The sequence below is a fragment of the Salminus brasiliensis genome, chromosome 2, assembly GCF_030463535.1.
Source record: "Salminus brasiliensis chromosome 2, fSalBra1.hap2, whole genome shotgun sequence".
Classification (NCBI taxonomy): domain Eukaryota; kingdom Metazoa; phylum Chordata; class Actinopteri; order Characiformes; family Bryconidae; genus Salminus; species Salminus brasiliensis.
In genome coordinates this window covers 569,303-593,427 of record NC_132879.1, presented here as the reverse complement: position 1 = coordinate 593,427, position 24,125 = coordinate 569,303, and the positions used below count along the sequence as shown (strand labels likewise).

General features: G+C 41.1%; 1 protein-coding gene across 1 annotated transcript in view; it reads left to right on the top strand.

The window, feature by feature from the left end:
- Positions 1-24,125, top strand: part of LOC140550227 (hemicentin-2-like) — a 47,298-nt gene that overhangs the window by 6,824 nt on the left and 16,349 nt on the right. The window contains exons 9-12 of the mRNA XM_072674064.1: positions 10,584-10,651; positions 11,022-11,378; positions 11,478-11,792; positions 11,903-12,160. Of these exons, the coding sequence (XP_072530165.1) occupies positions 10,584-10,651; positions 11,022-11,378; positions 11,478-11,792; positions 11,903-12,160 (998 nt within the window). The remainder of the gene's footprint in view (positions 1-10,583; positions 10,652-11,021; positions 11,379-11,477; positions 11,793-11,902; positions 12,161-24,125) is intronic.

Genomic DNA, 24,125 nt, shown 5'->3' with positions numbered 1-24,125 from the left:
AGATCATCTCTTCTTCAAAGCTTTTATCTTTCTAGTGTTTCTGCTTTCTGCTTTAATTTACTGTCGTCTTTTTATTTTATTTTCATTGATCATTTTTTGCTGCAAATGAAAGATTGTGTTTTTATAAAGATTTTGAAGCAGATCTGTAAGATTTGTTCACACTGTAAAAATACGGCTGACCCAAAAGAGCCACTCGCTGAGATCTGCCACTAGATGGTGCTAATTGTGTGTGTCCACATCAGCCACAGTGACAGTGCTTTTCCACAGCGGGTTCTGGACTTGTAACGATAGCAGAACCCTTTTTGGTGTTCTAGTGGTTCAGGGTCTGGAGGGTTGCAGTGTGGGGACGAGACCACTGCGGCCAGTGGTGTAGACATATTCACAAGCAGTGTTGCTGTTTAAATCAGCGGTGCAGACGGAAGGTGTTAAACTAGACCGCTGGCGGGGTGTGAGATAGTGATGAGCATCACAACGTGCCTTGTGCAGGGTGTAAGATAGGACGGTGTGCAGGGTGTTTTGATCAGGACGGTGTGCAGGGTGTTTTGATCAGGACGGTGTGCAGGGTGTTTTGATCAGGACGGTGTGCAGGGTGTTTTGATCAGGACGGTGTGTTTTCACTACATTTTGTTCAGATGATCATTCTTTCCTTTAACACCCCCAAAAAGACCCCCCCCCCCCCCACACACACACACATTATTCTGTAAAAGGTGTTTTGATTCAGGTCAATTAAACTCTGAGCTGAAGGTGTCTGTTGGTTACTGGTGTTTCTTTTCTATTGTGTCTAAAGGGACAATATCACTGTGTTTAGGATGCTGCTGGTATTATAGGCTGGCTGTTACCAGACAAGGTTGGTGGTTTTCCTGTGGGTCTGAAAGTGTGCAACAACAATCAAGTGGTCTCTAATGGTTAACCATTAAAAGCCAGTTCCCACAGTACAATGGACAGCCTTCAGGTTCGAGCAGTTCTAATGGTACATTTACTTTAAAGGCGTTTAGCAGAGCGACTCCCTGAAGAGCTTCACTGTCTCTCAGAAAACACCCTCAGCTAGTTTATACAGACTAGACTCCAGAAGATCCTCTAATCTTAGACTCTACTGAATACAGGCATCAGTCTGGAGACACAGTCCTCCACACACTACACTCTGCACACTCATTGCTCTCAGAAGAGGAGGGTCTTCAGTCTGGGGTTGAGGACAGCGGGTGTTGGACTGTGCTGTTCGGACACCCAGGGGAGGTTCGTTCCTCCACTTTGGTGCAGGACAGAAAGAAGGCCTGAGCTTCTCCAGCTTCCTGCAGTCCAGGAACCCCAGAAGTCCAAACGTATCTTATCAGAACAATCCAGCGGTTCTGTCCTGTACACACCCACTGAAGGAAACACAAGCTGTTCTCCAATGACGTCTGATTGAAGCTGCCAGCAGTTTATTATTTCACTGTAAATCAGTGTGTGTTTATGCTCAGTCGTTTGAGCCTGTTTTAAATGCATGTAATAAATTACCAGACTGTGATGTGATTAAACACCACAGCTGTAATAAAGCTGATTATTATAATTAACATATTATATGATTATAATTAATGGAACTAACACTGCCTCTGTACCGGTCTCATATTTGGGGTGCTTTACTGTGTACGCTTAGAGCGCCCCCTTGTGCATGTACTGTAGTGCACCGCTTCAGCAGAGATACAGTTAGAACTGAAGCTCTTTTTAATCATAAACACATTAAATACATCATTAAAATACTTCAGCTTAAACTACTGTTAAGAGATGTTTCCAACTCCAGACATTTTGGAGTCAACACTGATTCCAGTTCCAGGTGATGGGAATCAGAGTCGATTCCAAGAGTCGATTCAGCAGTTCTGATTCCTAAAGTCGAGGCAGGAAAGGAGATCCTCCGCTATTTTAATGATATACGGCTTAAAATCCGGCTTCAGACCCAAAACTCTGGTGAACAGAGTCTATCAGGTGTGTCTAAACCCTAGTGAGCTGACTCTGTAGGCAGCCTCCTCACCTCATGAGGCAGATTGGTGAGACGCTCGCCTCAGAGCATCGCCTCAGAGCATCGCCTCAGCATCGGTTCAGCACTATGGATTCTCCTCTTCCGGCTCTTTCTGTGGATTTAATGGGTTAATGTGGTTAAACTGGAAAATACACCAGAATGTCGACGAGCTGCGGTCAGACGTCCTTCAGCAGCAAGATCTAGATTTTCTCTGAGGAGAAACTTTCCTCTTAAACTCTGAGGAGAAATTTTCCTCTTAAACTCTGAGGTAAAACTTTCCTCTTAAACACTGAGATAAAACTTTCCTCTTAAACTCTGAGGAGAAACTTTCCTCTTAAACTCTGAGGAGAAACTTTCCTTTTAAACTCTGAGGAGAATCTTTCCTCTTAAACTCAGAGGAAAAACTTTCCTTTTAAACTCTGAGGAGAAACTTTCCTCTTAAACTCTGAGGTAAAACTTTCCTCTTAAACTCTGAGAAGAAACTTTCCTCTTAAACTCTGAGGAGAAACTTTCCTCTTAAACACTGAGGAGAAACTTTCCTCTTAAACTCAGAGGAAAAACTTTCCTCTTAAACTCTGAGGAGAAACTTTCCTCTTAAACTCTGAGGAGAAATTTTCCTCTTAAACACTGAGATAAAACTTTCCTCTTAAACTCAGTGGAAAAACTTTCCTCTTAAACACTGAGATAAAACTTTCCTCTTAAACTCTGAGATAAAACTTTCCTGTTAAACTCTGAGGAGAAATTTTCCTCTTAAACACTGAGATAAAACTTTCCTCTTAAACTCAGTGGAAAAACTTTCCTCTTAAACACTGAGATAAAACTTTCCTCTTAAACTCTGAGATAAAACTTTCCTGTTAAACTCTGAGGAGAAACTTTCCTCTTAAACACTGAGATAAAACTTTCCTCTTCAACTCAGAGGAAAAACTTTCCTCTTAAACTCTGAGGTAAATCTTTCATCTTAAATTCTGAGGAGAAACTTTCCTCTTAAACTCTGAGATAAAACTTTCCTCTTAAACTCAGAGGAAAAACTTTCCTCTTAAACTCTGAGATAAAACTTTCCTCTTAATCTCTGAGGTGAATCTTTCCTGTTAAACTCTGAGGAGAAACTTTCCTCTTAAACACTGAGATAAAACTTTCCTCTTAAACTCAGAGGAAAAACTTTCCTCTTAAACACTGAGATAAAACTTTCCTCTTAAACTCAGAGGAAAAACTTTCCTTTTAAACTCTGAGGAGAAACTTTCCTCTTAAACTCTGAGGTAAAACTTTCCTCTTAAACTCTGAGAAGAAACTTTCCTCTTAAACTCTGAGGAGAAACTTTCCTCTTAAACACTGAGGAGAAACTTTCCTCTTAAACTCAGAGGAAAAACTTTCCTCTTAAACTCTGAGGAGAAACTTTCCTCTTAAACTCTGAGGAGAAATTTTCCTCTTAAACACTGAGATAAAACTTTCCTCTTAAACTCAGTGGAAAAACTTTCCTCTTAAACACTGAGATAAAACTTTCCTCTTAAACTCTGAGATAAAACTTTCCTGTTAAACTCTGAGGAGAAATTTTCCTCTTAAACACTGAGATAAAACTTTCCTCTTAAACTCAGTGGAAAAACTTTCCTCTTAAACACTGAGATAAAACTTTCCTCTTAAACTCTGAGATAAAACTTTCCTGTTAAACTCTGAGGAGAAACTTTCCTCTTAAACACTGAGATAAAACTTTCCTCTTCAACTCAGAGGAAAAACTTTCCTCTTAAACTCTGAGGTAAATCTTTCATCTTAAATTCTGAGGAGAAACTTTCCTCTTAAACTCTGAGATAAAACTTTCCTCTTAAACTCAGAGGAAAAACTTTCCTCTTAAACTCTGAGATAAAACTTTCCTCTTAATCTCTGAGGTGAATCTTTCCTGTTAAACTCTGAGGAGAAACTTTCCTCTTAAACACTGAGATAAAACTTTCCTCTTAAACTCAGAGGAAAAACTTTCCTCTTAAACACTGAGATAAAACTTTCCTCTTAAACTCAGAGGAAAAACTTTCCTCTTAAACTCTGAGATAAAACTTTCCTCTTAAACTCAGAGGAAAAACTTTCCTCTTAAACTCTGAGATAAAACTTTCCTCTTAAACACTGAGGAGAAACTTTCCTCTTAAACTCAGAGGAAAAACTTTCCTCTTAAACTCTGAGGTGAAATTTTCCTCTTAAACTCTGAGGAGAAACTTTCCTCTTAAACTCAGAGGAAAAACTTTCCTCTTAAACTCTGAGGAGAAATTTTCCTCTTAAACTCTGAGGAGAAACTTTCCTCTTAAACACTGAGATAAAACTTTCCTCTTAAACTCAGAGGAAAAACTTTCCTCTTAAACTCTGAGGAGAAATTTTCCTTTTAAACTCTGAGGAGAAATTTTCCTCTTAAACCCTGAGGAGAAACTTTTCTCTTAAACTCTGAGGTAAAACTTTCCTCTTAAACTCTGAGGAGAAATTTTCCTCTTAAACACTGAGATAAAACTTTCCTCTTAAACTCTGAGGTAAATCTTTCCTCTTAAACACTGAGATAAAACTTTCCTCTTAAACTCTGAGGAAAAACTTTCCTCTTAAACTCTGAGGAGAAATTTTCCTCTTAAACACTGAGATAAAACTTTCCTCTTAAACTCTGAGGAGAAACTTTCCTCTTAAACTGTGAGGTAAAACTTTCTTCTTAAACTCTGAGGAGAAATTTTCCTCTTAAACACGGAGATAAAACTTTCCTCTTAAACTCTGAGGAGAAACTTTCCTCTTAAACTCTGAGGAGAAACTTTCCTCTTAAACACTGAGATAAAACTTTCCTCTTAAACTCAGAGGAAAAACTTTCCTCGTAAACTCTGAGGAGAAATTTTCCTCGTAAACTCTGAGGAGAAATTTTCCTCTTAATCTCTGAGGTAAAACTTTCCTCTTAAACTCTGAGGAGAAATTTTCCTCTTAAACTCTGAGGAGAAATTTTCCTCTTAAACTCTGAGGTAAATATTTCCCCTTAAACTCTGAGGAAAAACGTTCCACTTAAACTCTGAGGAGAAATTTTCCTCTTAAACACTGAGATAAAACTTTCCTCTTAAACTCTGAGGTAAATCTTTTCTCTTAAACACTGAGATAAAACTTTCCTCTTAAACTCTGAGATAAAACTTTTCTCTTAAACTCTGAGGTAAAACTTTCCTCTTAAACTCTGAGGTAAAACTTTCCTCTTAAACTCTGAGATAAAACTTTCCTCTTAAACTCTGAGGAGAAACTTTCCTCTTAAACTCTGAGGTAAAACTTGCCTCTTAAACTCTGAGGTAAAACTTTCCTCTTAAACTCTGAGGTAAAACTTTCCTCTTAAACTCTGAGGTAAAACGTTCCTCTTAAACTCTGAGGAGAAATTTTCCTCTTAAACACTGAAATAAAACTTTCCTCTTAAACTCTGAGGTAAAACATTCCTCTTAAACTCTGAGGAGAAACTTTCCTCTTAAACTCTGTGGAGAAATTTTCCTCTTAAACTCTGAGGAGAAACTTTCCTCTTAAACTCTGAGATAAAACTTTCCTCTTAAACTCTGAGGAGAAACTTTCCTCTTAAACTCTGAGGTAAAACTTTCCTCTTAAACTCTGAGGAGAAACTTTCCTCTTAAACTCTGAGGTAAATCTTTCCTCTTAAACTCTGAGGTAAAACTTTCCTGAGGTAAAAGTGTGAACTTTGAACTTCATGGGCATTTTCCTATAAAGCTAAAATATAACTAATTGATAAAATTGTGTGAAATCTAATCCTGGAGCCGACTATTCGATTCATTTAACTTGAAATCGGAGTCGACTCCAAATATAGTGGAATAGAACAGCCTGAATCTTAATCAGTCTGAATCTTTGGAGTCGACTCTCTAGATGGTAATGCATGTAGATATAGACTCGACTCTTTTAGGAATCGACTCCCCGTCCTGTGAATCGGCTGCTGCTGCAAATGGTAACGGTCATTTGAGCGGCTAACGGTGCAGCTGAGGGAGACTGTTCATATTACTGTGTGTTATTAGACTATTAGAGATATTCAGCTTCACTATTATTATTATTAACACACTTTTAGTTTAATATGTAACTGATTTGATTAATGATTCATTTATTAACGGTAATATCAGCAGATTATCTGTGCATTTAGCCGGTTAGCTTTAACTGTCCACCGTTATCCAGCTCTCATAGCATTGCTAATAATGAGGCAGGCTAACACTGACGGTAACAGCTGTTATTACTATTAGTATTATTTTACTTCTCACTTCAAAAATCTTAGGTCTGGTTTTCTATTTTACCTGGATAATGTAGCTGAACTAGTCCTGAGTTAGCATTAGCTTGTGTTCAGTGGAACCGTAAGTAAAGCAGTTCAGGAGGACCAGGGTCTAATATTTAATAATTCACCATTTAATTTGTACTGATTTTTATGCATCTGTGATCTAAAGAACAAAGAAATGTTTCTTTTTAATTTCTAAAACATTGAATTCTTGCTAATATAAAGTAAGAAAATTTTAACAGGCTCTAGAGCCGAACTCTTCTCAGAACATCAGCATTAGATGGAAGAAGTTTGTGTGACTCTGTTCATCTTAACTGTTTAATGAACTGTTTTCTCTCCTATTCCTCTCCTAAACCCTCATTAGAAAATCAGCTGAGCTGTCATTGACCCTCAGGAACAGTGGGGGGCGCTGTGGTCCAGTTCTTCAGGGTGTTCTGCTGGGTGTGTAGATGGTGGGTTGTACTCAGAGCAGAGCTGATGGAGCAGAGCTGAGAGTGTGAGTGGATTTCAGCTGCTGAGTTTAACACTGCTGTTTCTGTATCAGCATGGCAGTCTATCTGTTACTGCTGTCTTCATGAAGGACACAGGAATCCTGAGCCACTGCAGTCCTCTCCCACTGATCCTCTAACCCCCAGGAGACGGACTTTACTTCATTAAAGGAAGATCAGCTGATTTAGCTCTCCTTCTTCTGGATAAATAATAGAAGGAGAGGAATAGAAGCTGCTGATGGTGTCGCAGGTCCAGCTGTGGTGAGAGAGGGGAAGTTGGGTAGCTGGTGTTTGTCCCACAGTGCGGTGGAGTCCAGCCTGAAACAGACAGCAGAGTTACAGCAGGACGCTTCGGACCATCTGATCTCCACATGGGGAGATCATCAGCCTCTCTGCACTGAAGAGCTGATCTTCCCCCAGTTTCTCCTCCACCCTGAGGGTAAGAACCACTGCAGGTCTTCTCCATCACTCTGTAGGACTGCTGTTGGGTTAGTTTTGTACAGTACAGTGGAAGATCTTCCATTTCTGAGACTGCAGAACGGGTGTGATGGTGGACTCTGGGCAGTACAGGAGGAACTCTGGTCTTTGTTGTAGATTCAGATTTCATGTGGGATCAACTGTAAACTGTAATGTGTCTGTATTAAACTGTATTCATATAAATAAGAGGAAATTCAGTAAGAACTGCACTAATTACTGACCATCTATCAGCAGTTTGTACAGTAGGGGCGGCAGGGTAACGTGTTGTTGGTTAAGAAGTTCTACTGAAATGAGATCAGACCTGTAATGAACATTTCAGTACCATATAAACCCCTGTTTTACTGACCTGACTTTCATATGAGAGCCTGTTCTCTCCATTATCCACTACATGGTCAAAAGTATTAGGACACAATTGATTGTTTCTTCCTTATTTAAGGGTATTTTTGCAGAGTAACTGTCTCTACTGTCCAGGGAAGAAGGCTTTCTACTAGATTCTGGAGGAGAATTGCTGTAAAGATTTGATTGGATTCAGTGAAAAGTGAGTTAGTAAGGTCAGGATGTTGAATGATCACCACCCCGCCTCATCCCCAAAAGTACTGGATGGAGCTCCTCCACCATCATTCCAGAGAACACAGTTCTTCCACTGCTCCACAGCTCAATGCTGGGGGGCTTTATACCTCTCTAGCCCACGCCTGGCATTAGGCAGCATGGAGATAATAGGCTCATGATGATGATCTGCTCCAGAGAGTCCTATTCTATTGGCAGTACTTCTCTTCTACAGGGACTAGACAAGCTGTGTGTGCATTTGCACATCTGTGTCAGCAATGGGTGCAGCTTAATGTAGCTGAATGCATTCATTAGAAGGGGTGTCCACAAACATATGGACATGTAGTGTACCGTATTTGATACGTTCTTGTGAGAAAGTCACTTTTTCTTCTCTCTGATGTAAAAGTGTGGTTTTGGATTGGTGGTCTGAGCTGATCTGGAGTTCTGTGCCGGCAGCGTGGGCTTCTGTAGAATCGCTGTTTAACGTCTCTGAGGGAAAGCTGCTGGTGTGGGAACTCGTGGTGAGCGTGAGCTCTACATGCACTAAAGCATGGCTGTGACGTTTCTGCAGCAGAATGAGGCTCATGGAGAGGGAGAAGTAGCTTCAGGAGGGCAGGACTACACCAGCAGAAGAAGCTCAGTCTGGGCTTTAACAGCAGCTTAGTGAAGAAAACTAGCTGATCATTATTCAGGTTATTTAAGTCCTGTTAAAACTCCTTGATGAGGGTCAGTGTCAGGCTTCCCGGTCCGGCCTGTATTTAAACGGACTCCAGCTCCCATAATGCACCTAACTCTTGTCTTCACCAACCAGTGAGAACTCTTTCCTGAACTGTGTCTCCTGAGTACTGATGATGATCACCTGATCACCTGTGTATAAAGGCCTGTCTGTCTGTTAACCATGCTGTGAAGGATTTATCCTGTATCTCGGAGCGTACTGAGCGTTTATCGTATCCTGTCTGACCCTTTTTCTCGTTTTTACGTCTTCTGCTGTTCCTCTTTTACTCTGTTTGCTGGTTGTTGGGTTTTCTGGACTTGACCTGCATCGTGTATCGATCACCCCGGTTTTAACTCTGCTCGTTCTGGACTGTTCTCTTTTGGATTGGCCCGTTTCTAGTAAACCTGTAGGTTCAGTGCCCAGTCCAGACATATCTGGACACTAAACTATAAAAACAGCCTCTTTAAAACTAAAGTTTTAAATCACCTCCATAAACTAAAAGCTGATCTGTGCTTATTACAAGTAACCCACCTGTCTGATACAGAGCACAACAAATTAATTAACCGACACTGCGGTCATGTTTACACATCGACATATAGCTCCAAGAAAAGTGGTGTAGCAATTCTAATAAAAAGGAACCTCCCATTCATCCATAAAAACACTATCACAGATTCACAGGGACGGTATATTATTATTCAATCTCTATCCAAAACCACGACATTACTATCACTAACAAATATGGACTAAACTCAGATGATCCAACATTTTTTCATAACCTTTTTAAATATTGTCAGATTTCCACCATTCACCAATTATTATAGGATGGCACTTTAATACGGTTTTGAATATACATTTCCAACCACACCACCACAACAACACATAGGTGACCTTGGCCTTGGAGATGTATGGAGACTACAGAACCCAGCGGCCTGAGAATATGCCTTTCATCAATACAATGCAATTCATCCCATCTGTGGTCATCTCAGACCACGCACCAATCAGCACGCACTTTCAGATTAAGCTCACAGACACAACAAGACCTCAATGGTGCCTCAGCATATCACTACTCAAAGACACGAACTTTGATACCTTTTTCAGGAGAGAATGGGAATCCTTTATGGAAATAAACGACACATCAGAAATCTCCTCAATACCTCTATGGGAAACAGCAACAGCAGTACTTATATCTTTATATCTTACTCAGAGCACAAAAAAACATAAAGAACAAGAAATTCTACACATAAAAGAGCAAAACATTAAACCACTACATGAAACCTGTGCAGAAAATGCCACAGAAGAAACTCTAAAATGATAAAAGAACACCAGCATAAACTAGAAACACAATCATTAATAAGAAAACAACGTTCTTACTCTCACGATTTGGGCAAAATCCCTTTGAACACAACGATAAAAATGGAAAATACCTTACTAATCAACTCAAAAGAAATAAAGAGCAAATGACCATAACTACAACTCAGGAACCATCAGGAAATATCACTCAAGATCCTAAACCAGTAAACAAGACTTTTAAAATGTACTGTAACAATCTGTACTCTAATACCAGAAATGTAAAAGAAGAAGACATCAATGCCTTCTTAAATAACCTACTACTGCCCAAATTAAATAACCGCCAGGCAGCAGACCTACACATTCTGTTAACCACTGAAGAGATAGAAAAAGCTCTTAACAGAATGGCTAATAGTAAATCCCCAGGCCCCGGTGGATACCCTCCTACAGTTCTACAAAGACTTCGGCAAGTTATGTCCCTGCTCTTTATCAGAATGATGAATTAATAACACATACACAGATCTGCCCTCACTGGACCCCTAACCTTCACCCTCACCTTCCCCCATGATAACCCCATCCCAAGTAGAACCCTGTAGTGTAGGTTCTGAGATGGAGCTCAGTCACTGGTCCAGATTCTGAAAAGTGCTCCATAGATTGTGCTCTTAGAGCCGGTGTGAGGAAGAGTCTCTACAGAAGCTCAGCTCTGGTTTTCCATGGAAGGAGTGGGAATGAGCTTCACCCTGAGTTTAATGAGGAGAATAACTCCAGACTGGTTTCTGTGTTTAAATAAATGCTGCATTTCTGTGATCCTCTCTTCTCCAGGTGGACACTCCTCAACAGAGACATGAAGCTCGCAGAGACCCTTACAGTGCTGTATTGGGTGTTTGGAGGTGAGTGAGTGTGTGTGTGTGTGTGTGTGTGTGTTTACTCTGCTACTGTAATTCATCCTGTCTGATTAACTCCAGTAGAAGCTAAAATGTGGAACGTGCTCATTAGTGTGTGTTTATTAGTGTGTGTTTTGTACCGGTGTTTTCATTAGTGGGTTCTGTAGTGTGTGAATTAGTGTTTTCATCAGTGTGTGTTGTGTATTGTATTTGTTTGTGTATTCATTAGTGTGTGTGTGTTCTGCAGTGTGTGTTCAGGTTGCAGCAGTTCTGCACACTGTATGTACTGTAACTAGTGTGTGTTCTGATTCTACTCTAATGTGTGTGATACTGTAGTAATACTGTGTGTGTGTGTGTGTGTGTGTGTGTGTTGCAGTGGTTTGGTGCAGGGAGTTCTCCGTCACTCTTCCAGACCGTGTAGAAGCTGTGAGGGGACTCTGTGTTCTCGTTCCCTGTGCTTTTGAGATCGGATCAGGATATGAGGAGAAGTTTAAGAGAAATCTTAAAGGTCTGTGGCGTAAAGATGGTCCTGAGGATTCCCATACAGTGTTCGACTCCACAACTCCTGAAACCAACCAGATTAAAGGAGAAATTAGAGGAGATCTCAGAATGAAGAACTGCACCACCCTCTTCTACAGCGTCCGTACGGCTGACAGTGGGAGATATTACTTCAGAATAGAGGGTGAAGATAAAATGACTTTTAGAGAATCTTCTGTTGATATAAGTGTCAGCGGTGAGTGACATGATTAAACATTCAGTTTAATTAATTTAACAAAGATTAATAATTAATATCATGTGACTCTCTAACACTGCACATCTGTGTGTGTCTCAGACCCTAAACCCACCCTGAGTGTGTATGTGGGTCAGACAGAGGTGGAGGATCGGAGGCTGTTGGAGGGCAGCTCTGTGAGCCTGATCTGCTCTGCTTTAGCTCCCTGTCCCTCCAACCCCCCCACTTTAACATGGAGCCCCCTGCCTCTGAACAGCATCCAGGAGCAGAACAAAACCACCAGCTTCATCTCCTCTCACCTGAGCTTCACCGCCTCTCACCTTCATCATAGACTCAGAATTAACTGCAGTGCCACCTACAGGCTGGAGAACTACATCAGCAGAAGAGCCCAGCGCGGTGTTGTATTACATGTTGAGTGTAAGACTGACTCACCCACTGAAAGTGTTACTCAGTAATTACTGCAGTGAGAAGGAGCTCTTACAGGCTGATAGTTCTGTGTCCTAAATCTTGTATTTCTCTCCTCTCAGATCCTCCGAGGAACACGACTGTGTCAGTGTCTCCGTCTGGTCCAGTGCTGTTGGGGGGATCAGTGTCTCTGAGCTGCAGCAGTGATGGAAACCCAGCAGTGCTGAACTACACCTGGTACAGAGAGAACGGAGAGCAGATAGAGACTGGAGACACTCTCACCATCACTGAGACTGATGATACACACAGTGGTTTATACTACTGTAGAGCGGAGAACCAACACGGAACCCAGAGCTCATCTGTGCAGCTGGACGTTCAGTGTGAGTGCAGGAGTGCTATATTTACTTTTTTACACACCAGAGACGTCCCACTACATTTTCAGCCCAATCTAATATGAGTATCTGATGCTATCTGATCTATCAGATGTTTGTGTTTTCATAGATAACGAAGCTGTTTAATCTGGGTTGGAGAGATTGTGTTTTTAGCTGAGTTTATGTAATGTGTGTTTCTGGACTGATATATTTTTGTAAATTATAAATATAATAATGAGTTTAATCATAACAGGCGTCTCTTACTATACATCCTAACCCTGGGAATGAAAATTGAGATTGTGCCTACAGATGATGCAGCATGTAAACAGCAAAAAGTAGAGGTCCACATGCTGACCCCTGAGGAACAGCTGGCGTAACAGTATCAGTATTAGATGTAGAAGTCTAGTCTCTCACTGCTGAAGAGGCACACAGTGATCTCTCCCAGTTAGAGAGAACTTAAATCGAGGAAAAGCCAAACTGGTAAAGCTGATTGCAGAGAGGTTAGTGGAGTACATTGGAGTTTATTGTATTAAAGGCAGCTCTTAAATCTAGAAGAAGAATATTTGCACTGGAGGGCACTGAGGTCGGGGGCTACCAGAAGATCATTAATAGGTCTGTCTCAGTACTGATCTGAGTGCAAAGCCAGAAAAGAAGTAAAATATAAACATAAACATAACACATGCATTTCTGGACATGCTGGGATCACTAGAAGCAGCATCTGAAGGTAGAGCAGCATGTGGTCTGAGGCGGTAGAGTAATACTACAGGATTATACACTAATATGACTCTATGGGTTCTGCAGCGTTACACAGCAGTTCTGGAGAGAGGTTCTCCTCCTGCAGCTCCACCACCAAACCTCCATAGTGCAGCAGCAGCAGCGCTCCGGCCCGGAGTGGGAATGACGGAGACGCCGTTCTCCCCCTGTTCCAGTCAGTGGAGCATCAGTATGATCCTGAAGCTGCTGATTTATGATACAACTGATACAGAATGAGGATCAAACGGTAGTTTAAGATGGTAGCAGATGCAGGTTGGATGACTTCACATTTTAAGTGACCGAAACTCAGAATAACAACAAGAGTAGTGATCCTGTTCAGGCTGTAATGTAACCCTGCTCGTAATCACACTGTCCTTAAAATAGAGCAGTAATCAAATTACTTACTTTTGCACTGTAATGGATTTACAGGTTTTTTGTATTCTGATTACGTAACGCTGTTACATGTATTCCATTACTACCCAACCCTGCTAACGCTGATAGTAAGGGTGATCAGACACAGATCATCTGACTGACCCCTGCTCAGTTTCTCAGAAGCTTAGTAGATTAAGATCATCTTCAATGGTAGAGAGAGTGTGTAATGGCATGCTCTCTCCATTTAACACCAATATTTAATTTGAGCCAAGAGGGAAACCCTGTAACTGCCAACATAGATCAGAATGTCTAAATATTAATGGAACATATTACTGTGATCATACTGAAGATTACACAGAGACAAACAGGAGTCATTTTATTCATTTATAATATTGTGGAATGAAAGAACAGTTTACTGGGTGAACGTGGGATAAATGGGAAGTTGGGGTCAATACAGTGACTCTCAACTGAGTCAAACACTGGACTAAATGCTGGCTAACAGGGCTAAATACTGGCTACTTTTCCCTTTACTAGTAATGTCTTTTCAAGCGCAGTGCTTCATCAGTAAGTGACAATACTCTGTAAAATGAAATGTTAAAAAGTGTGACGTGATCCCTGTTAGTCATACCAGTTAGATCATCAGTAAAATGTCCTGCAGAAGCTGTGGAAAAAGATCTCCCCTGGGAGAAAGGTAAAAATTCAGAAGAAGAAGAAGACTGTGCTTGATGTCCTCTCTGCTACAAGACTCATTCTGTATGTACCAGGAATGAGGGGTGGAGCAGGGCCTTTTGATGTGTGGCTCTTTTAATATCAAAAGTCATTTTCACAGATTAACTCCGGAAAATGTCCAGAGAATCAGCTGCAGACATTACCTGGAGCGGACATTACCCTTTCACACAGGTAGCGTCCAGATGGAGCTTTTCCTTGTCAGACACATCCTCACTACAGGAAATGTTCTGCAGGGTTTAAACGAGAGGTGGTGCCTGAGTAGCGCGACTAGGAGACATGATAGGATGCAAAAAGAGCGCTGTGGAAACGGCAGTGTTTAGTTTACAGCATATCAAAGATGGTGAACAAGGTTACTGACTCTTCTGTAATTATGTTATCTGGAAAATATCCTACTCTATTTGCACACGGGATCACTCGGACACTCCCCAGACTTTGTACTAGGGGGCAGGCAGGATAAAGTCCGGGTGATGTCTGTTACAGCTGATCCAAACACAAATTTGCTGGAAAAGTTCTCGGTTCTCTGCAAGTTGTTCCTCTGAAGATCCTTGATGTCCTTGGGAGAACCCTCAGGACCCTGTTCACCCCAACGGCTCTGTTATCAGAGTGCCTATTGTGAATAAACAGAGCATATTGGCCTGCAAGTCACCCCAAGACCTGATCAACCAAACCGTGTGCTGACCTGAGTCAACATGTAAATGTAAATTGAGACGACAAGAAAACAACAGTAAGGAGAAGAAGACACAAATACGACCATCATCTTACACACCGTCTACCATAACAGAATGGGGGCAGGAATAGAGATTGAGACAAAGGACGAGGACAGAGATGGCGATGGCTGGACAGAGATTTAGACAGGAGCAGGAGTGGCGTGAGGGACTGTAATCGCTCCTGCATGAGAGCAAAACCGATGCTGCTGAACTATTTGGAACTGGACCTGCTGAAGATCTGGAAGAGACATGGCCGGCACCTGAACAGGAGACTGGGTCTAGTTTGGGATAATAGGTCAAGGAGAGGGTGAAGATAAGAGGAGGAGCTATGTAAGGAGAAGCCAGGCTGGAGGCAAGCAGTAATAAACACTGGCTGCTTTTTTACCTTAGTAGTAATGTTTCTTCAAACGCAAAGCTTCATTGTGCTGCAGTGTTTCAGTTCCTCTACTTGTGTGTTTATAGGCCCTGATATGCTCTATATGGCCAAAGTATTGGGAGACCTGCTCATACATTGCTTCATGTGAAATCAAGGGTACTAAAAAAAGAGTTTACCTTTAGGATTTGATTGCATTCAGCAACAATAGCGTCAGGATGTTACATGACTGATCACCACCTGACCTGATCCCAAACTTCTCAACTTCTCATTAGAAGTGTCCACAAACATTTGGACATATAGTGTGTGTCTGCACAGCTTTTCACAAATGCTGAAATGCTAATTTACTTCAGAGTGTGAACCTGCCTGCAGTTTTCCATGGAAGGATTTATAAAAGCATGTATGCATTTATACATTTCCAGCAAGATCTGCTGAACGTTTGCTTATAAAGTCGAACTCTTCCAGTTATCTTCTAGAGTATCTTCACTGAATTCAGCTCAGGACTGTGAGTTTACAGCTTATCTGTCTCCATCAGCCCGTGGTCAGGCTGCTCTTGTGGTTTCAGCTACTGTACATTTATAGTCCGCTAACCTCAGCTGCTGCTCTGGTCTTTAGAGTGGTGTATAGTTCGTCCTGTACAGATGCCACCAGGGTTTAATGGCAGTCTTAAAAAACATGATAAGACACCCATATTCATTATTAGTGCTGGACACAGATGGACCTTAGCCTCTGCCCTGAACACACACAAGTGATCAAACACACACCGTGACAATGAACACACATGCCTGGAGTGGTGGGCAGCCATTCTGCGGCACCCGGGAAGCAGGAAAGGTGAAGGGCCTTGCCCCACTCACTTGCTGAGTCCGGGTATCAAACCTACAACCTTGTCATCAATAACCACCAGCCCAGTGCTCTAACCGCTGAGCTGCCACTGCCACTGCCCCAGCCCCAGCCCCAACCATTCCCTAAACATGCACTGTGTATGTAAATGAGCCTAACTGTCTGTAGTCTTTGATGTTCTCCATTGAACTGAGATGTTTCTGTGAAGTTTGAGCTTTAATCAGGTATTAATCCCAAATGTAGAGACGGGTATATCTGCATTGTTTCAGTTCTAATCCCCCCCTCCTTTTCACCTGAAGCTCTGCAATCTGTACAGCACATTTCACCCAGGTTTCTCTCTCTCTCTCTCTCTCTCTCTCTCTCTCTCTCTCAGATGTTCCTCAGGTTTCATTCATCCATCTGCCATCTCTGATCCTCACAGCTCTGCTCCTTCTGTCTGTTGCTGTTAATGGATTTCTCCTCTACAAGCTGAAACAGTAAGTCCAACACAGCGCTGATTCAGCTCTTACTAAAGCACAGCGCTCTCACCAGAGCCGGGATAAGACTCTTAGACAGCTGAAGTTACCTGGAGATCCTGTAGAAGCATTAGAGGTGATGCTGGGTCAGGGCACTGTCAGGAGAGATGCTGGTAGACGGAGTGTAAACAGTGAAGTACTGATAGTAGAATAATGGTCAGTAATCTGTGCTGCTGTGCTTAAACCTGTCTGCCCTTCTTTTCTAGACTGTCCACCAAAACACAGGTGAGTCCTGATTCTGTTACGGGACAAATACTGATATTATACACTCTAACAACAGGGGTCTTTAATAAAAGAATAATTCTAATAGAAACTAGAAATAGAACAATGATGAAGATGATGATGAAGATTAATAAGTGCTGTGTTATGTGAAGGCTCTGAAGGTGGATGGAGATACGTACGCTTCTCTGCAGCTCTCAGCTCAGGACTCTGACTATGAGACTCTCCAACCCAACAGAGGTGACCCTCATCATCATCACATGATTTGAATCAGAAATGATTAGCTTTCATAATCAAACTGTAATGGTTTATTGATCATTTTCACAGCAGGAGCTTCACACACTGGGGTCAGATGTGAGAGTGTGTGAGTGAGTGAGTGTTTATGGAGGGGTTTCTGTGTTTCAGGGAGGAGACTGGAGCAGGACAAAGCCTGAGGAGGACCTGCAGCCAGTTTCCAGCTTCACTTTAATCTTAGACTCGACACAGTGATGAGGTTTAGGACTGAGCTTCAGCTGTGTCTGAGTAGCTCCTCAGAACGAGTGTAAAGACGTCCTCAGCTCAGCACTGCTCAGTGAGGAGTGAGGAGACGCTTTTCACTCTTCAGCATCATTAACTCCGCCTCTTTTCTTCTCTGCTGAGGTTTAACGAACCCTCGTCCTGTTTGATCTTCAGAGAGTTTATGTTTATGATCAGCAGTTCTGGTGAAGATCATCTCTTCTTCAAAGCTTTTATCTGTCTAGTGTTTCTGCTTTCTGCTTTTATTTACCGTCGTCTTTTTATTTTATTTTCATTGATCATTTTTTGCTGCAAATGAAAGATTGTGTTTTTATAAATAATGTTTTTATAAATTAGATTTTGAAGCAGATCTGTAAGATTTGTTCACACTGTAAAAATACGGCTGACCCAAAAGAGCCACTCGCTGAGATCTGCCACTAGATGGTGCTAATTGTGTGTGTCCACATCAGCCACAGTGACAGTGCTTTTCCACAGCGAGTTCTGGACTTGTAACGATAGCAGAACCCTTTTTGGTGTTCTAGTGGTTCAGGGTCTGGAGGGTTGCAGTGTGGGGACGAGACCACTGCGGCCAGTGGTGTAGACATATTCACAAGCAGTGTTGCTGTTTAAATCAGCGGTGCAGACGGAAGGTGTTAAACTAGACCGCTGGCGGGGTGTGAGATAGTGATGAGCATCACAACGTGCCTTGTGCAGGGTGTAAGATAGGACGGTGTGCAGGGTGTTTTGATCAGGACGGTGTGCAGGGTGTTTTGATCAGGACGGTGTGCAGGGTGTTTTGATCAGGACGGTGTGCAGGGTGTTTTGATCAGGACGGTGTGCAGGGTGTTTTGATCAGGACGGTGTGCAGGGTGTTTTGATCAGGACGGTGTGCAGGGTGTAAGATAGGGTGGTGTGCAGGGTGTTTTGATCAGGACGGTGTGCAGGGTGTAAGATAGGGTGGTGTGCAGGGTGTTTTGATCAGGACGGTGTGCAGGGTGTAAGATAGGGCGGTGTGCAGGGTGTTTTGATCAGGACGGTGTGCAGGGTGTTTTGATCAGGACGGTGTGCAGGGTGTTTTGATCAGGACGGTGTGCAGGGTGTAAGATAGGGCGGTGTGCAGGGTGTTTTGATCAGGACGGTGTGCAGGGTGTAAGATAGGGCGGTGTGCAGGGTGTAAGATAGGGCGGTGTGCAGGGTGTTTTGATCAGGGCGGTGTGCAGGGTGTTTTGATCAGGACGGTGTGCAGGGTGTTTTGATCAGGACAATCTAAAGGGACAATATCACTGTGTTTAGGATGCTGCTGGTATTATAGGCTGGCTGTTACCAGACAAGGTTGGTGGTTTTCCTGTGGGTCTGAATGGTTAACCATTAAAAGCCAGTTCCCACAGTACAATGGACAGCCTTCAGGTTCGAGCAGTTCTAATGGTACATTTACTTTAAAGGCGTTTAGCAGAGCGACTCCCTGAAGAGCTTCACTGTCTCTCAGAAAACACCCTCAGCTAGTTTATACAGACTAGACTCCAGAAGATCCCCTAATCTTAGACTCTACTGAATACAGGCATCAGTCTGGAGACACAGTCCTCCACACACTCTACACTCTGCACACTCAGTGCTCTCAGAAGAGGAGGGTCTTCAGTCTGGGGTTGAGGACAGCGGGTGTTGGACTGTGCTGTTCGGACACCCAGGGGAGGTTCGTTCCTCCACTTTGGTGCAGGACAGAAAAAAGGCCTGAGCTTCTCCAGCTTCCTGCAGTCCAGGAACCCCAGAAGTCCAAACGTATCTTATCAGAACAATCCAGCGGTTCTGTCCTGTACACACCCACTGAAGGAAACACGAGCTGTTCTCCAGTGACGTCTGATTGAAGCTGCCAGCAGTTTATTATTTCACTGTAAATCAGTGTGTGTTTATGCTCAGTCGTTTGAGCCTGTTTTAAATGCATGTAATAAATCACCAGACTGTGATGTGATTAAACACCACAGCTGTAATAAAGCTGATTATTATAATTAACATATTATATGATTATAATTAATGGAACTAACACTGCCTCTGTACCGGTCTCATATTTGGGGTGCTTTACTGTGTACGCTTAGAGCGCCCCCTTGTGCATGTACTGTAGTGCACCGCTTCAGCAGAGATACAGTTAGAACTGAAGCTCTTTTTAATCATAAACACATTAAATACGTCATTAAAATACTTCAGCTTAAACTACTGTTAAGAGATGTTTCCAACTCCAGACATTTTGGAGTCAACACTGATTCCAGTTCCAGGTGATGGGAATCAGAGTCGATTCCAAGAGTCGATTCAGCAGTTCTGATTCCTAAAGTCGAGGCAGGAAAGGAGATCCTCCGCTATTTTAATGATATACGGCTTAAAATCCGGCTTCAGACCCAAAACTCTGGTGAACAGAGTCTATCAGGTGTGTCTAAACCCTAGTGAGCGGACTCTGTAGGCAGCCTCCTCACCTCATGAGGCAGATTGGTGAGACGCTCGCCTCAGAGCATCGCCTCAGAGCATCGCCTCAGCATCGGTTCAGCACTATGGATTCTCCTCTTCCGGCTCTTTCTGTGGATTTAATGGGTTAATGTGGTTAAACTGGAAAATACACCAGAATGTCGACGAGCTGCGGTCAGACGTCGAGGGTTTACTGTCCTTCAGCAGCAAGATCTAGATTTTCTCTGAGGAGAAATTTTCCTCTTAAACTCTGAGATAAAACTTTCCTCTTAAACTCTGAGGAGAAATTTTCCTCTTAAACACTGAAATGAAACTTTCCTCTTAATCTCTGAGGAGAAAGTTTCCTCTTAAACTCTGAGATAAAACTTTCCTCTTAAACTCTGAGATAAAACTTTCCTCTTAAACTCAGAGGAAAAACTTTCCTCTTACACTCTGAGGAGAAATTTTCCTCTTAAACTCTGAGGAGAAACTTTCCTCTTAAACTCTGAGGAGAAACTTTCCTCTTAAACACTGAGATAAAACTTTCCTCTTAAACTCTGAGGAGAAATTTTCCTCTTAAACACTGAAATGAAACTTTCCTCTTAAACTCTGAGGTAAAACTTTCCTCTTAAACTCTGAGATAAAACTTTCCTCTTAAACTCTGAGATAAAACTTTCCTCTTAAACTCAGAGGAAAAACTTTCCTCTTACACTCTGAGGAGAAATTTTCCTCTTAAACTCTGAGGAGAAACTTTCCTCTTAAACTCTGAGGAGAAACTTTCCTCTTAAACACTGAGATAAAACTTTCCTCTTAAACTCTGAGGAGACATTTTCCTCTTAAACACTGAGATAAAACTTTCCTCTTAAACTCTGAGGTAAAACTTTCCTCTTAAACTCTGAGATAAAACTTTCCTCTTAAACTCAGAGGAAAAACTTTCCTCTTAAACTCTGAGGAGAAATTTTCCTCTTAAACTCTGAGGAGAAACTTTCCTCTTAAACTCTGAGGAGAAACTTTCCTCTTAAACACTGAGATAAAACTTTCCTCTTACACTCTGAGGAGAAATTTTCCTCTTAAACTCTGAGGAGAAACTTTCCTCTTAAACTCTGAGGAGAAACTTTCCTCTTAAACACTGAGATAAAACTTTCCTCTTAAACTCTGAGGAGACATTTTCCTCTTAAACACTCAGATAAATCTTTCCTCTTAAACACTGAGATAAAACTTTCCTCTTAAACTCTGAGGAGAAACTTTCCTCTTAAACTCTGAGGAGAAATTTTCCTCTTAAAGTCTGAGGAGAATTTTTCCTCTTAAACTCTGAGGAGAAATTTTCCTCTTAAACACTGAGATAAAACTTTCCTCTTAAACTCTAAGGAGAAACTTTCCTCTTAAACTCTGAGGAGAAACTTTCCTCTTAAACACTGAGATAAAACTTTCCTCTTAAACTCTGAGGTAAATCTTTCCCCTTAAACTCTGAGGAAAAACGTTCCTCTTAAACTCTGAGGAGAAATTTTCCTCTTAAACTCTGAGATAAAACTTTCCTCTTAAACTCTGAGGAGAAACTTTCCTCTTAAACTCTGAGGAGAAACTTTCCTCTTAAACTCTGAGGAGAAATTTTCCTCTTAAAGTCTGAGGAGACATTTTCCTCTTAAACTCTGAGGAGAAATTTTCCTCTTAAACTCTGAGGTAAATCTTTCCCCTTAAACTCTGAGGAGAAATTTTCCTCTTAAACTCTGAGGAGAAATTTTCCTCTTAAACACTGAGATAAAACTTTCCTCTTGAACTCTGAGGAGAAACTTTCCTCTTAAACTCTGAGGAGAAACTTTCCTCTTAAACTCTGAGGAGAAACTTTCCTCTTAAACTCTGAGGTAAAACTTTCCTCTTAAACACTGAGATAAAACTTTCCTCTTAAACTCTGAGGAGAAACTTTCCTCTTAAACTCTGAGGTAAAACTTTCCTCTTAAACTCTGAGGAGAAAGTTTCCTCTTAAACACTGAGATAAAACTTTCCTCTTAAACTCTGAGGTAAATCTTTCCCCTTAAACTCTGAGATAAAACTTTCCTCTTAAACTCAGAGGAAAAACTTTCCTCTTAAACTCAGAGGAAAAACTTTCCTCTTAAACTCTGAGGAGAAATTTTCCTCTTAAACTCTGAGGAGAAACTTTCCTCTTAATCTCTGAGGTAAAACTTTTCTCTTAAACTCTGAGGAAAAACTTTCCTCTTAAACTCTGAGGAGAAATTTTCCTCTTAAACTCTGAGGAGAAATTTTCCTCTTAAACTCTGAGGACAAATTTTCCCCTTAAACTCTGAGATAAAACTTTCCTCTTAAACTCAGAGGAAAAACTTTCCTCTTAAACTCTGAGGACAAATTTTCCTCTTAAACTCTGAGGAGAAACTTTCCTCTTAATCTCTGAGGTAAAACTTTCCTCTTAAACACTGAGGAGAAACTTTCCTCTTAAACTCTGAGGAGAAATTTTCCTCTTAAAGTCTGAGGAGAATTTTTCCTCTTAAACTCTGAGGAGAAATTTTCCTCTTAAACACTGAGATAAAACTTTCCTCTTAAACTCTGAGGAGAAACTTTCCTCTTAAACTCTGAGGAGAAACTTTCCTCTTAAACACTGAGATAAAACTTTCCTCTTAAACTCTGAGGTAAATCTTTCCCCTTAAACTCTGAGGAAAAACGTTCCTCTTAAACTCTGAGGAGAAATTTTCCTCTTAAACTCTGAGATAAAACTTTCCTCTTAAACTCTGAGGAGAAACTTTCCTCTTAAACTCTGAGGAGAAATTTTCCTCTTAAAGTCTGAGGAGACATTTTCCTCTTAAACTCTGAGGAGAAATTTTCCTCTTAAACTCTGAGGTAAATCTTTCCCCTTAAACTCTGAGGAGAAATTTTCCTCTTAAACTCTGAGGAGAAATTTTCCTCTTAAACACTGAGATAAAACTGTCCTCTTGAACTCTGAGGAGAAACTTTCCTCTTAAACTCTGAGGAGAAACTTTCCTCTTAAACTCTGAGGAGAAACTTTCCTCTTAAACTCTGAGGTAAAACTTTCCTCTTAAACACTGAGATAAAACTTTCCTCTTAAACTCTGAGGAGAAACTTTCCTGTTAAACTCTGAGGTAAAACTTTCCTCTTAAACTCTGAGGAGAAAGTTTCCTCTTAAACACTGAGATAAAACTTTCCTCTTAAACTCTGAGGTAAATCTTTCCCCTTAAACTCTGAGATAAAACTTTCCTCTTAAACTCAGAGGAAAAACTTTCCTCTTAAACTCAGAGGAAAAACTTTCCTCTTAAACTCTGAGGAGAAATTTTCCTCTTAAACTCTGAGGAGAAACTTTCCTCTTAATCTCTGAGGTAAAACTTTCCTCTTAAACTCTGAGGAAAAACTTTCCTCTTAAACTCTGAGGAGAAATTTTCCTCTTAAACTCTGAGGAGAAATTTTCCTCTTAAACTCTGAGGACAAATTTTCCTCTTAAACTCTGAGGAGAAACTTTCCTCTTAATCTCTGAGGTAAAACTTTCCTCTTAAACTCTGAGGAAAAACTTTCCTCTTAAACTCTGAGGAGAAACTTTCCTCTTGAACTCTGAGGAGAAACTTTCCTCTTAAACTCTGAGGAGAAACTTTCCTCTTGAACTCTGAGGAGAAACTTTCCTCTTGAACTCTGAGGAGAAACTTTCCTCTTGAACTCTGAGGAGAAACTTTCCTCTTAAACTCTGAGGAGAAACTTTCCTCTTAAACTCTGAGGTAAAACTTTCCTCTTAAACTCTGAGGTAAAACATTCCTCTTAAACTCTGAGGAGAAACTTTCCTCTTAAACTCTGAGGTAAAACTTTCCTCTTAAACTCTGAGGTAAAACATTCCTCTTAAACTCTGAGGAGAAACTTTCCTCTTAAACTCTGAGGAGAAATTTTCCTCTTAAAGTCTGAGGAGAATTTTTCCTCTTAAACTCTGAGGAGAAATTTTCCTCTTAAACACTGAGATAAAACTTTCCTCTTAAACTCTAAGGAGAAACTTTCCTCTTAAACTCTGAGGAGAAACTTTCCTCTTAAACACTGAGATAAAACTTTCCTCTTAAACTCTGAGGTAAATCTTTCCCCTTAAACTCTGAGGAAAAACGTTCCTCTTAAACTCTGAGGAGAAATTTTCCTCTTAAACTCTGAGATAAAACTTTCCTCTTAAACTCTGAGGAGAAACTTTCCTCTTAAACTCTGAGGAGAAACTTTCCTCTTAAACTCTGAGGAGAAATTTTCCTCTTAAAGTCTGAGGAGACATTTTCCTCTTAAACTCTGAGGAGAAATTTTCCTCTTAAACTCTGAGGTAAATCTTTCCCCTTAAACTCTGAGGAGAAATTTTCCTCTTAAACTCTGAGGAGAAATTTTCCTCTTAAACACTGAGATAAAACTTTCCTCTTGAACTCTGAGGAGAAACTTTCCTCTTAAACTCTGAGGAGAAACTTTCCTCTTAAACTCTGAGGAGAAACTTTCCTCTTAAACTCTGAGGTAAAACTTTCCTCTTAAACACTGAGATAAAACTTTCCTCTTAAACTCTGAGG